We start from the raw sequence: 14,423 nt of genomic DNA on the forward strand, positions 1-14,423 counted from the left end.
CGGGCCCGCATCGGTCTCAGTATCATGTCCCTACCATACGAATCAGGCGGCTTCGAAGTCCCGAATATTTATTTATACTATTTATGCGCTCAAGCACAATACGCACATTATTGGTATCACCCGGTGAGATATTTGCCACACTTAGCGGTGGAGGAGGGTGACGCAGACCCCATACCGTTGTCTAGCCTAGTCACACACTCGGCAACACCTATCACCGCGGGAAATAAACACAGTAAGGACGACATTGGAAGCCTGGCACAGGATAAGCCAAAAAGCAGGCAAAACCCCGATATATGCCCCGGGCCTGCCTCTAGCGCATCACCCTACACTGTCAGTAACGAAGGAAAAGAATAGTATGAGGATCCTTGAAGAAATAGGGATTACACAGATGGGTGATCTATATCAAGATGGCTGTTTTACCTCTTTAGAGGACTTGTCATATATTAGCAATCAAACATCACTATTCATATTTATCTATCACAGACTGAGGGCAGCTATAAAAGAGCTGTATCCTACATTTCCAGCAGAACCCCCCCGTGCTGAAGTCACTGCAAATGTTAATAGACACGCCCACGCATACTAACATAATATCAAGACTATACAAGCTAGTTCAAGACAAAATTGGAACGCAGACACATGAGGCCCGGGATAAATGGAACACACTATTAGACTCACAGCTGACAGATGCAGATTGGGGATCATGCTGTGCGCTAATCACGCTCCTTACACCTAACGGTAATCTCCGTATTATCCACTACAAATATATCCATCAAGCCTACTACACGCCGACCAAATTACATGAATATGGGTTGCGGGATGATGCGCGGTGTAGGAGGTGTGGGGTGGACCGGGCGGACTTCGTACACCTAGCATGGTATTGTGATAGGATAAGGGAATATTGGTAGCTTGTAATTCATCATTTGGGTATGTTATCCTCCTGCACATTGGAGTGTACACCGCAGTTGTGTTTATTGGGGCTGAATATACCGATGAACTCAAAGAAAAAGAAGCTGACTGCTATATTGCTAATCCTGGCAAAACGTAGGGTGTCTATGTACTGGGACAGTAAACTAGCCCCCACGTTGGCGAATTGGTTGCAAGATGCCACATACTGTAGAGACAATTTTATATTATATGCTGAAGAACTGCCGAGTATGTCGAAGCCATCAGATATTTGGGAGCCCTTTACAGCATACCTGCGTGATAATACTAACTTACTCCAAGAGACCTGCTGACTTGACCATTGCATTGTATATGTAATAATAATGTGCGGCTGACCACCCCACTGTGTAATCTTGGGTGACATGATGTCTAGATCCTCACAATGTACTATTTCTGTGGAAACTGTCCTGAATGAGACGACCATAATGTATGTTTATTGAAAAATTCAATAAAATTTTTTACAAAAAAACTTTAAATAACTTGCTGCCTACCCAATGTGCCCATCATGCTTTTTTGTGATGCTTGGTACTTTACTCAGATGCTTCATTGACACTGTGAACCCCACGCTCAAGCGTTGGTGATTATCTTGCTGACTTTGCTAAAGCCCAACAGCTTGTTTTGTTTGATCGTTTTTTAGGTGCTTTAAGAGCACCACATATTTTCAATTGCAGTTTTTGGACACTTTGAAATACGTTTTGAGGTACTGAAAGTAGGGGTGCAGGGTTGCTGCAGCACCCCCAAAATATATATGCTTGAGTTCAGAAGGTAAATGAGCAATAAACATGCCATTACATTTCGTTTTTTATCAGCTATTCTGTACGTTTAATGGCAGAGGTCAATTGCCAGGCTATACCGTCTAACAAATTACTGCTTATTCTTTTAACACAGAGATTAGCGTTTACTTCTCTTTCTCTGACTGCAAGTTAGAGGAAGTTTTTAAAGTGCACTATCTGACAATTTTGCTCGGATACAGGGAGTGTGAAAGAAAAGGAAAGGCTGTAGGATATCACTTTTTTCTAACATAGCAAACGAAAATATCTGTAAATGAACTGTCAAATATCAAAAAATATATCAGCAGTTAGGAAAGCACATATGAATTATTTTTCTGTAATTCTGAACTGTGAAAGAAACAAAGTTTTTAATAGCATCAAAAAAATGTAGACACTTTACTTGGTGATATGCAAATGATAAATATTTTCTGCTACCCTATTTCTGCACATTATGGTTTGTGCATTATATTGTTTTATCAGTAAAACTGCATTTCGCTTCAGAGTTTGTGGCCATTTCAATGGGAATGTGCTGTTTGTAAATGATGGTGTGCTACCACACCATGTTTTAGTAATATATTTGCAAAAGTGTACCCAAAATGCACCACTGGCTACAAACCACACCTTTAACACTCTCCTTCTGAATGGGTGAGGCTCATTTGCTGCACTTGTTCTTTGTGAAACGCTTGGATTTTTCACAGTCCCTATGACTTCAGATGTGCAACATTGACAGTATCACCCCCACCAGCACCAGTGCTAAAAATATAAAATATAAAGGCGGTGCATGTATTTAAATGCAAACTAAACAGATCTCTTAAACTACAAAATCCAGAAGCTTGGTTCCTCAGGCCAGCTTTAGCATGTGTGTTCTTGGTCTCAACCAGAAAGAGACAAAAGTGTTACTATCTCATTTATTATTTGGAACATCTGAACTGAGATATTGACATACAGTGATAGCATGGAGGCCTGTGCATGCCATAGTAACTGTTTCAGAGACATAGAAAATAAAAAATCTCTGCTGAAAAAATCCTTCAGAGTGCATTATGAAATTTAGCTTCCATCAACTAAAACTGATAACTTCCATTTTTTAGATCAGATTTTGTGTTGCTATTTAAATGTCCAAAAATGGTGGTGTTGTATGGTCAACTCAGGAAAGCACGTGCAGCAGTGATTGTCAAGATGTAAAGGGCCTGGTTGATGGAGCTGCAACAAAAGCAAGCAGGCTTCTATGGGATGATACAGCTAGCACTGTTAGATATTTGTGTACAAGAGAAATAACTTAGGTTGAAAACCAGCAGGCCGTCCCTCATGTCAAGTTTTTTGGGAGTCAGATCTGAAATAGTTTATACTTCTTCATAAGTGAATGACTAATTGGCAACAACCATTTTATTCAGATTTTCATTTCTTAGAATATCATAAATGTCAGCACTGTGCAGTGGTAAGAAGGAGGCATGGAGGCACGGAGTTCCTTTGATGATCAATTATTATAGTTTCATGGTATGGATCATAATAGAAGCAGTTGTGGTGCTGGGGATGGTCAGTGCAGATGTGGTGTGGCAAGGTTCCAGTTATTCACTCCCCAGGCTGTGAGATCTGGCCTGTGTTAAAATACTTGTTGGTCTGTCAGAGTTGAGTGGGTGAAAAGCAAGTTTGCCCTTAAAGTCGGACACCTGTATGCTCTGCCCACACCCCTTGAGTAGTAAATATTTGACTCGCAAAACCTCTATTTTTTTGTTTTTGGTAGCCAAGTCATCGAATAGCCATCGCCTGTCAGAGATAATGCTTGTGCTGTTAATGGGCTAGATACCGCACCTGTTTTCCTGTCTCACCTTGGACTGGAGAGCGGTTTACCGGATAGAAAAAAAGAGGGCTAGATACAGCAATGCTTGTAAATATATAGAATGATAAAAGTTTAGAAATAATAAACACTGTAAAAGGTAAAAGTGCATATCTCTACTAGCAGTGTGCTACCAACAGTATATCTGCCGGTAATTACTGCTAGCTGCCTCACTGCTCTCACATAAGTACTCTTGCTGCAATGTCATGTTACTGTATACTGATCAGTACCACTGACAGTTAAACATCTGAACACATCTCACAAGGAGCATCGGGAAATAACTACAAGGGAGCGTATCTACTGAAGCAAATAATCGATGATGTCTGCTCCTCAAGTGAACACCCAGACAGTGACTATTTAGCACAGGTCATTTACTAGCAGCACCACCTCAGTTCTTAACCCAGCTGTTCATGCTGAAAGCAAGAATTGTCACACGATTGAGCTAAATAAAGTGTGATTGTAAGAATTAAGATTCCAAACATTAAACTGAAACTAAAGGAAGCACAAAACCACACACTTTGTAAACCTTCATGGGTGGCTGGGTCTTGTTTGTATGTTCAATCCACCATCCACAGCAATCATGTTGACTTGCTCAATAGCGACACGGTACCAGTTCTTGAACTCCGATCTCTCATTCCTAACCCTATCCCACAAATTCTTGCAAACTAGAAAGAACTTGCTCCTCAACTATGACAAGTTAAAATTCAGATATCAGTTGACCCTGACAAAAATATGGAATTCACAATCTAACCCACTACACTGCGCCCTTCTCAGTGCCACAATCTCCATGAAAACAATGCTGTGATAGCCACAACCTCATCCAGAGCAAGAACCTTGATTACCTCATTCCCACAGAAGAATGGCAGTCACCATACGCTGAGTGCATTACCGCATGAGGACCCTGTAAATAATTACCAGTTAGAGAATAGGTAAAACGACAGTAAATGGTACGATGTATAGCAGTCCTCTTCAGTTTTCACCTAAAACTTACCAAGAACTTGATATTCATTGTCATTGAAACACCCATAAATGTGTTCAAAATCTGTGGGGAGATAACAAGTCCTAAGCAGTGGCTCTTGAGAGCTTCTCCTTGTCCCTCAAGTTCCCCTTAGTGAATTTTTCTGGGTTTTTGATTTTTGCCTCGGCACGCATGACAATTAAGCGTGAATGTTGAATGCATCCTATGACATGGAATAAAACCCCGGGCTGGGCTGTCTCGTCTTGAAGGGCCTATCACGTCCCTTTTCTGAGTCTGACTACTGTCGGCTCACTGGACTGTACAAGACTGAAAGTGGTAACAGCAACAGCTTCTAGTGGCAGGACTGACCGATTTACCTGTGCAAGAGAATCACCCACTTGACTCTCCCGTATTTTAATTGGTCTCTCATTCCCTTACAGCCCCCATAATTCTCTTCATCCATGTGGGACAAGGGTTGTAGATATGTATGCAGTTTATACAAGTTCAGTAAGATGTGTGAAGAGCGGGTGTGGTGCATCTGACTGGGAAACCTAGGAATCCATTTTGATTTCCTGAGTCAGAGTGGTACTACAGATGGGGGTTATAGAGAGACTCAGATGCATTGCAGGGGCTCCTTTCCAGCAATGAGGTCCTGTGTAGTGGACCAGACTTTAGGTTATGGCAAATGAGAAATAGAGCATTCTTTTTGTAGGAAAATCCCTTGCCTCTTCTTGCCTCATTGTTCCCTAGAAGTGTTACCCCAATGTGTGAAGTGATAGTTAAGCTAAGGAAGTCTCCCTCTTTTGTGCCTTTGATTTGGTTCTCCCCTGCCAGAAGACTACAATTCTACCCCACCTTCCTGCTGATATTACAAGAAAAAGATTATGGCTGTAGCAGTCTGGGATGAATATGCAAAAGGCAGAAATTGCTTGAAACCTGTCCCAGAGCTGAACATACACAAGCTTTGCCTTTAATCGTCGTGTAAGTATAGGGGGATAAAAGGTCAACCAGGGTGCAAAGATTTCTCTACTAAAACTATTGGGTCTCACAGCAGTGGAGAATAAGAAACTCTTCTGTGTGCCAGGATTTGATTTGTGAACCTGGAAATAATTCTATAAATAGTAAGATAAGAACTGACATGAGCTTGCCTGAAGGGAACGTGGTGGCTAGTAGCTGAGGAGAGATGCTGGAAGTACCCTTGCATGAGGAAAATGCTACCTAGAAACGGAAGACTGTGGGGAGATGAGGCTGAAAAACTGAATCGGCCCTCTGCAGCCCAGAGAAGGATCTGCACTACCAGACCGTGTGGTCAAGGCTTCAGATCCTGGTGCACCTAGGGTAAATTTAGAATCCAGAGTGCTTGTGATGGCAGACACTCAAAAAAAATGCAAGGGCATCTTACAGTCTTGTCTGTAAAACATGTAGTGCCCTGTGACATCTTGATGTTAGAAATTAGTGTTCACAGGTGGCCGTCACAGAAACAGAACCCAAGTACGTCAAGAGGTTTGGTTTAAGAACTAAGAGTACCTACCATGATTGGCAGCAGGGATGTCAGTCTTTTGTTGGGCTTAAAACTGTGACCTGAGGTGGGCTTTTCGCTTGTATGGGCGGCAGATTTTTCTTTGAGCCCAATGAGGATTTGCCTGATTATGACAATACCAAACAAACGACTGTCCCCCTTCTTTTGTAGGCGTTCCCACTGGCCACTTGCTTGCAGCCAAAGACGTGTACAGTGGAGACAACACAGGGTTGTTAGCCAGAGCATGAGCAATCAGTCCCTTCCCCCCCCACCCCTAGAGGCAGGAACAAGATCCCCAGCCTGCAGGAGTTGGTGAAGCTGAACAGAAGAAAAGTACAACGTGAGGGGAAAAAGACATTGCAGAGAGATCTTTTGGAAATAACATGCCAGTGCTTCATTTGTAAAACTGTATGTCAGGGTGAAAGATATTTCTCAGAAGGTCACCACAGCTCACTCCATCCTCATCCTGCCAGCTCTGCCAAATGCTAGTTCTAGCACTACCTACTAACCATCACACATACATGTGTGACAGTCTTGACTATTTCAGGCCATCACAAATTTTAAGCATGGCCTATACATGTTAGTTTCATATATTTTTTCAAAGTACATGGAACTGTAAAACACTGTACTGATCTTAAAAGAAAAAGGCAGACAATGCCACCATTTGGTAGACTATTATAAATAATGTTCAGAAATAAGTGTCAGTGCCGAACACCAGCACAAATTAGGTACTGGGCAAAATCTAGTAAACCAGAAAAACAAGCAAGGTATCCGGTAGGAAATGAAAAGGCGGTTGCCAGAATAAATCAACCTTGTTTAGCCTGCAGGGGAAATGTGTCTCTACTTGCTCTAAGAAAATCTTTAACTTGTCCAGAGGATCAGACTGAAACTGGTATTAGCTATTTCACGCTTATTATAAGTAATAGGATCGTTACCGGTGCATCCCATACTGAAGCCCTCTAACTTTTATAACAATATTGATTTGTTTGATAAAAGTAATTACTTTTATTTTATGTTGAAGCACTGCCTGCACAATGAATGGCTGGCCATTTTTATATGTTTCACTGAATTCTGAACTTCATCTTCACACTAACTGCCTGAGCAGAGGGCTGAAGGGTTGCACTTGAAGCTCAGTTTTGGACTTGGTAGTAAAGTAAAGCCCTAGGACTCCAGTATTAAAATGCTGTGATGGTTACAGTTTGAGACCAGTAACTCCTCTCTGCCCTGCGACTCATTAAACAGTTCCCCACATTTATTTTTCACAGTCCCCATACTCGGTATATTCTTATTCACCCTATTAATTAAATAAATACTAGTGATACAACCACGTCATAAAAATAGTTGCACTAAGGGACTTCAGTCTGTGGACTAACTCCACAACTCTGTGTTACATTTTTACTACAGGCCTTTGCCAGCACCTCCACATACAGCAGAGTAGAGAGGTGAAAAAATAACAATTGTTGGACCTGGCCCTCCCTGCAGTGTCATCTATGAACATTTTGCCTTTTACCCTCCACTTTTAGCTGAATTTGTTTTTGTTGGGCATAGAATTCTGTGCACTTTACAACTGCAAACCAGTGTTAAAGTGCTTGGCCTAGCTCCTCCAAACATGGTCAAGTTGGCTTATACCCAATTGGCATATTTAATTTACTTGTAAGTCCCTTGTGGAGTGGTATACTGTATACCCAGGGCCTGTAAATTAAATGCTACCATTAGGTCTGCAGCACTTATTGTGCCACCCACTTAAGAAGCACCTTCAAACATGTCCCAGGTCTGCCACTGCAGACTGAATGCATTTATAAACTGCCACGTTGACTTGGGATTAAAATCACCTTGCCAATCATTAAACTCCCCTTTTACTACATATAAACCACCCCTGAGGTAGCCCCTAGGTAGCCCATATTGCAGGGTGCCATGCAATTAAAAAGGTGGACATGTACTTTTAAGTTTTACATGTCCTGGTAATGAAAAACTCCTAAATTCTTTTTTCACTCCTGTGAGGCTTACCCCTCCCATAGGATAACATTGGAGATTGCTTATTACCTTTAATAAGCTGTAATTCCCACTTGGGAGCAGGTAGGTACATCGTGTTTGGTGTCTTTGGAATTGTGGCGAAAAGCCCTAATTAATTCTAAAGTCAGGTTTTTGATCATAATTTTAAACATTTCATTTTTAGAAAGTTGCCACTTTTCTGTCCTTATCCCTTTTGTGCCTGAAGCCTGTTTTGGGTCTCATGACTGGGTGTAACTGACAGATGTTTTGAATTAGTCCCAAACAGTCACACAAGAAAGGGATTAGATGTGCCTCAATGGTCCACCTGCTGGTAAATTTGTGGGTGGAGGGGGGCGGTGCTGCCTTCACACAAAGGGTCTATCGACCCCACATTGTCACTGCAGCCAGCTTGGGAGGCAGGAAATTGCATGCACTTTAAAGCCAATGTCTAGAAGTTGCCCACCTTCCAGAAGGAGGGTACTAGGGTATAAAAAGGGGACCTCAGACACCAACTCTTTAGTACACTTCTGGACCTGTGGATACTCTGCCAGGAAGAAGGACTACTGTGCTGCTGGAAGGATTACCTCTGCTGGACTGCTATTCTGAAGGACTGCTACCTTGCTGGATTGCTGCCATGTTGTCCTGCTGCTCAGCTGCCTTCTGCCTGGGTACAAGGACTGGATCTTCATCTGTCCCAGGACCTCCAGAGTGACTCAGAAGGACTAGTGAGCTGGCCTCCTGTTCAGAGCCACAGGGACACAAAAGACTTTCTCCATTTTGAACCCACACCTGAAGCCAGCCTGAGCGAGTCCTGGCACTCCAAGTGGTGCCCCTCCAGTCCTGGACCCTTGGAAGTGGTGGTAAAGGTGCTCCAGATAGCCAAAATCCAAAAGTGGGGGCAAACGTTTTTGGGCTAAAAACTACTCTGAGAACCAGGAGGAGACTGGGAACAACCTGCTTTCTATCAGCCCAAGATGCATCGCTGGGCGGATTGACTTTGCAGCATCTCCTGCTGCGCTCTTCTCCACAGCAGCAAATTATTTTCAGTGGTCCTGCGCCAAAGGAGCTGCCTTCGGCTACAGCCGTCTGCCTTGTCCTGCTGGAGATTTTCGACTTCCATTTGAAGACTAAGTCTGAACATAGAAATCTTCACCATGGCTTCAACCCAAGGCTATCCAATGATGACTTTCCATCTTTGGACACCACCTGCAGCCTTGACCCACTGACCTTTACCTTTTCAGAACATTTTCTCAGAAATGTTTCTAAGTCCGAAGGTAAGCTCCGACCGGGCCCAATCCAATTTGTGTATCTGAACCGTGCTCCATCACGGTCGGACATATTTTTAGACTTTGACCCAGTCTCACGCGACTAGAGGTCATCTGTTGGTGCTTTGATCCTTTAGGCGCTAGTTTTTACTAAAAACGTTAGAAAATCATAACTCTGGTTCTAATGATTGGATTGTTGTTGTTTTGGTGTCAAATAATTTATTAACATTTCATTTATTTTTCTAAATTGGTGTGGAATTTTTCTTGTGTTGTGTTTTTACCTTATTACTGTTTGTGTCCTGCATAAATACTTTACACATTGCCTCTAATTTAAGCCCGACTGCTTTTTCTGCTAAACTACCCATGGTTAAGCACAGGTTAATTTTGTAACTTTCTGTGGTTCACCTTGCAAGGAATTGTGGCTGTTGCTCGACCAGATCTCACACCCCAGTCAACCAACAACCCAATTTCTAACAATAATGGAAGGAGAAAAGATGTATAAGAAAATAATACCTATAAAAGAAATGTAACATAGCCACATTACAATGTTGGCAGGTGGACATAGAAAACCAAGGGCCCGTTGCATGAAAGGATTGTACCAGGGTTTTCTCTTGCAACACAATCAGTCTGGCTGCGCACAAACGCAAATCAAATGTGTAATGTAAGGTTTCCAGCACAGCTTACCAATAAAAAGTCTCAGACACAGTTAAACTATGAGTCGTTCCACTATTTTTACAGAATGTGTGGTAATAGCACCCAATTCAGTAATAGATGGGTTTGGGAAAAAGTATATTGACCTAACACATGGCCCTGACTACATGTGCCACTCTCTTTGCAACACGGATTCTGTTCTTTTCAGGTCACGGTTCCCAATTAGGACTACCATGCGCCACAACAGGGAGCGATTCCATTTGTATCGTGCTACATATATGATCGTATTAAAAGTGAAGATGAGGGGAACAAAAATTAACACAATCTGAAATTGAACGGATTAGAAAGATAATTTATTGTTAGTGCGAAGACTGGAGCCCAACAGAAATGGAAAATTAGAACTAAGGCTCTGTACTTTGTGTCCTCCTCAGTCGTGAAGGGTATGTTTATGTGAAGCGGAAATAAGTAAGTTGATTGCCCAGCATGGGTGTCTGAGAGACAGTGGGTAATGCTGGTGACTGTACCGCTAGGACCTATGGTTGTGTTCCGCCTTGAGAAGTTTGAGGAAGTGAGCCTTATATTTTGGCTTTATGAGAAGGTGTTTAAGTTTTTGGTTTCAGCGAGAGTAGTGCAAAGACAAGGCCCAAATTAAGAAATTAGTAAAATGGTTGAGTAAACAGTGTAGTTTGTAGATAGATGTGAAAGGGGCTAGGGTTAAGAAGCTAGAGAGCCTGTGGAAGATGGCAGGCAATCAGTGCCGAATGCTATTCTTCTACATAACTGTACCGTGATGTTTGAAGGGACATGGAGGCGAAATGTGAGAAAATGAACATTGCCTCTGAGGGTTGGCCAGTAAAGCAAGCAGATGAGAATGGTTCACTACCAGGTGCAGTCTGCATGTTAGTAAAATTGAAAACTGGATAAATGTAGTATTGGGCTGCAAATGTAAATATAATTCAGTCTCAGTGGCGGCTTGTATGAAATGGGGTTGGTGGGGGGGGGTTAAAGAAAGAGAAAAACAAACACTTACCTCTTCACAGCTGCCATTTTTCCTCCATTGTCTCTCCTTCGCTTCTCTTACTGACTCAGAGTCCCGGAAGCATGAAGCAACAGGCTCCCCTAAGCCAATCATGACGCTGCTGTCACCAGCATGACAGCAGCGCCGTGATTGGTCTGCGCACCGTGGTTCGGCGCTCAGACAGGGACTGGGAGCCGGTGCATGTTCTCCACCAAAGGCTGGGCATTACAGCCCACTGGAGAACATTTTAAGTGTGCATGACTGTTTGGCCGGCCCAAGAGTCATGCGCACTTACTGTGCACAAACCACTCCTCCTCCCTGTGACACCAGCCCCGCCCTGCCTAACCTACCCCCGTAGCTACGAAAAATAAATGATAATAACCCTGTTGTTATCATTTTATTATTCCTTTTTCCACTGCTCTGAGAGCAGTGGGGTGACGCTCCTCCGCCTTAGTGGAGGAGCCGTACCTGATCAGTCTATAGATGATGCTATTAACTTTTCCTAGCTTTCTCTGTTTATGGTACAGCTTGACTGTCGCAATGCTAGCCTTAGTGTACATCTGAAATTTGCCTTATAATGGTCAGGGAACCATGTGTCTGACTTAAACATGATCTGAGGAAAATCGATCACAATACGTTCACTCTGACTTCACTTCACAGCTTGTTCTGAAATAAGTCAATATTGGCATTGCAGCGCGCGCAATGTATTTCGTTTTTATTAATTTATTTATTTACTTAACTCAGTTCGGCCGTATGCCGGAGTTTACTGCCTCCCACCCTACCCCTCCCCCGCCCGCCTCACCGCCCTGCAGCACTCCCGCGCGGAGCCGCCACTGGTCTCTCTAATTCAAACTACTGGTAAAATTGCAAAGTCAAGTGAGGACTCACTGCAGAGATCTTTGTGGAGCAGGCTAGTCATAGTTACAGATTCCAAAATGGCAGACTTAGCCTTTCATCTTTTCTCAAGTCAAGAAAATGATAACTACTATGCTTAGTAACAATGACTCGGACTTTGCTTCTCAAGATTTGATTGTAAGAATATGGGTCTTCAAGGGGGTAGATACAGTGTGCTGGTGTTTGCAGAATGCTTTGCCAAATTGGCTTGCAATACAGTTATTTTTTTAGAAAAATATCAGTTGCGGCCTATCACCTGTGGCAAAACCCCTACAGAAGAAATCCACCAAGGTCGGAAGCAAAAAAGATCTGCACCTCTAAGTAATCTACTTTTTTGTTTTTATTTTTCAGATAAAATAAACGTCAGAGGTGAAGCAGGTGGACAGAATGTTCAAGAACCCCCCCAAAATGCACTTCAGCCTCAGTTGAGCAGCAAAGCAAAAAAAGCCATCCCTCTGCCCAGCGTACCTTCTCATGTGAGGACTGCCATTCTCGGGGCTGTACTTTTCCCAGAATTTTTAAAGGAACTTGCAGCTCTTGCCCAGGAACATTCCATTTTATGTTGCAAACTGTGGAGCAACTTTGAAGATACAACTTCTTAACAGATCTTTTCATAGACTAAAAAAACAAAAAAAAGATTTTTTTTTTTAAAAAGCTGCTTTTATATATGGAAGCTATAGTTTCATACGGTACGTCCTGCAATACTTGACAAAGATAAATATATTTAGGTATAGTACAGTTTATTAGGTGTCCTATTTATCAGCTATGCAAAGTTGGTTTATTTTTGCAAAATGTTATTAAAAACATTTTATTTTCTTTTTCTTTTTAACCGTTGCATTTAAAGCACAATGACACATTTTACTTGGGGGTTGTAAATATTGACGGGCACTATTATTTTAGTTTGTTTTAAAAAAGAAGTTCTGCAGTTTGTTCTGAGATAGTGTACCTTTAAGCAGTTTTATTTCAAAAAAATAGATTAGAATGTCAGAGCGCAGGTAAATGTGGAATGCGTGTGTAACGTGCACAAAGTTTTCCCAACTGCCATTTGCACACAAATTATAAATCGATAGAGTTCACTCTTCTGGAATTTTTACAACCTTCATATTGCCTTCTGTTATTTGGGACAAGGAGGGAAACTGGGCCTCTTACTTCCTTCCACACTGAGGGAACAGGTGCGTTCTGCAACCGGTGCACCAACCCTTACTTATTGCCTTACGCTTAGAACAGGTACCAGCTGTCAGTGGCATCAAATCACACCCGGAAGTGGGCCAAAATGCAGGATGCATGACACTTTTCCTTTGCAGGTCTTTCCATGTGCATAACTACCTAATCACAGAATCAAGCCTTATTAGGTAGACTTAGCACGGTGTAAAATATTGGAAAACAACTGGATTTAGTGTGTATATTTGTTACTTGCCAATCTATACAAAACTGTTTATTTTCAGTGTTTTTTAAAGGGGGCATAGCATTTTTATTCGCAGTGATGTTTCTGAAAGGGGGTAACAACCTTCCTATACTGTTGTAATGGCATATTGGTGGTGGATCAATCGAATTCAATGTTGAAAACACTGGTTATTTATAATTAGGACAAGTATTTTGTCTGAATTTTTGCACCTTTGTGAGAAAACCTTCTGGAGTTAAATTATTTGCAGTGTAACAGGTGAGCAGGGATGATTAAAAACTGAAAACTGCTTTGGCGACTGGTGGTTTTATTTTTGGGTATATTCTGTTTTTGGGTCGATTGAGGTTACATGAGAGACGTGTTTATAATTGTGATATGGGATTTTATTTGTTTATTTATTTATTCAATGCCATATAGCACAAACTTTTACCCGAAGGTGTCAGAGCACTTTACAAAAGAACCAGTTACATTACATAAGGACTTCGGGGTACATGAGTTACATAAAAGATAGATTCCTGACATGGTCTCATATGTACCGTAAAGACTATCAAGTCCTCTACTAATAGTGAAGGGCGAACATTTTTGACAGAGTACGAAAATGTCGAAAATCACTTTTTTCAGCTTGCAAGACGGATCTTTGCTAAACCACCACAATGTGCTTCACAGGCAGTATCGGACAAGCATTTGCAAAGTTAATATGCCTCACCATTGGAAGGCATTAGCCAAACTTTTGGCTTTGCCATTGTTTACTGCAAATGCAGTTCTGAATTAGCAAAAAAAACAAAAGAAAGTTGTTGCATATGCTAAACCCCTTCTGCAAAGCCCCCCCCCCCCAAAATGGCCTTCCTCAGCGTGATCACACATACACACATATGTGTCCGTAGGTGTCATGAAATGCGGCGCACTTTTTTTTTATTGTATGACTGGTCCCAGCATTTTGAAAGCATGGTGATGTATGTGTCACATTACAGCAGCCATTTAAAAAAAATGTAATTTACCATTCCTAGATGCTATACATCCATCTTGAAGAAGTAAATTAAAAAATGAATAATACATTTCCAAGCGTAGATCAAGAAGGAAGTATTCCAATTGAAGCTGCTGGGCCCTCTGAAAAAAATATTTAAAATAAAATGTGACAGGAGTAACAGGAAAAGGTCGAAAATTAGAAAAAGGTTGTA

General features: G+C 41.8%; 1 protein-coding gene across 3 annotated transcripts in view; it reads left to right on the forward strand.

Annotated features, from left to right (window-relative positions):
* FHIP1A (FHF complex subunit HOOK interacting protein 1A) overlaps nucleotides 1-13,535 on the forward strand; it is a 389,114-nt gene extending 375,579 nt beyond the window's left edge. For all 3 annotated transcript variants that reach the window (XM_085641659.1, XM_085641660.1, XM_085641661.1), the window contains one exon: nucleotides 12,195-13,535. In XM_085641659.1, the coding sequence (XP_085497785.1) occupies nucleotides 12,195-12,445 (251 nt within the window). In that variant the 3' untranslated portion in view covers nucleotides 12,446-13,535. The remainder of the gene's footprint in view (nucleotides 1-12,194) is intronic.
* The last annotated feature ends 888 nt before the right edge of the window (nucleotides 13,536-14,423 follow it).

This window comes from Triturus cristatus, chromosome 2_2 (assembly GCF_964204655.1).
Source record: "Triturus cristatus chromosome 2_2, aTriCri1.1, whole genome shotgun sequence".
NCBI classification, from domain to species: Eukaryota; Metazoa; Chordata; class Amphibia; order Caudata; family Salamandridae; genus Triturus; species Triturus cristatus.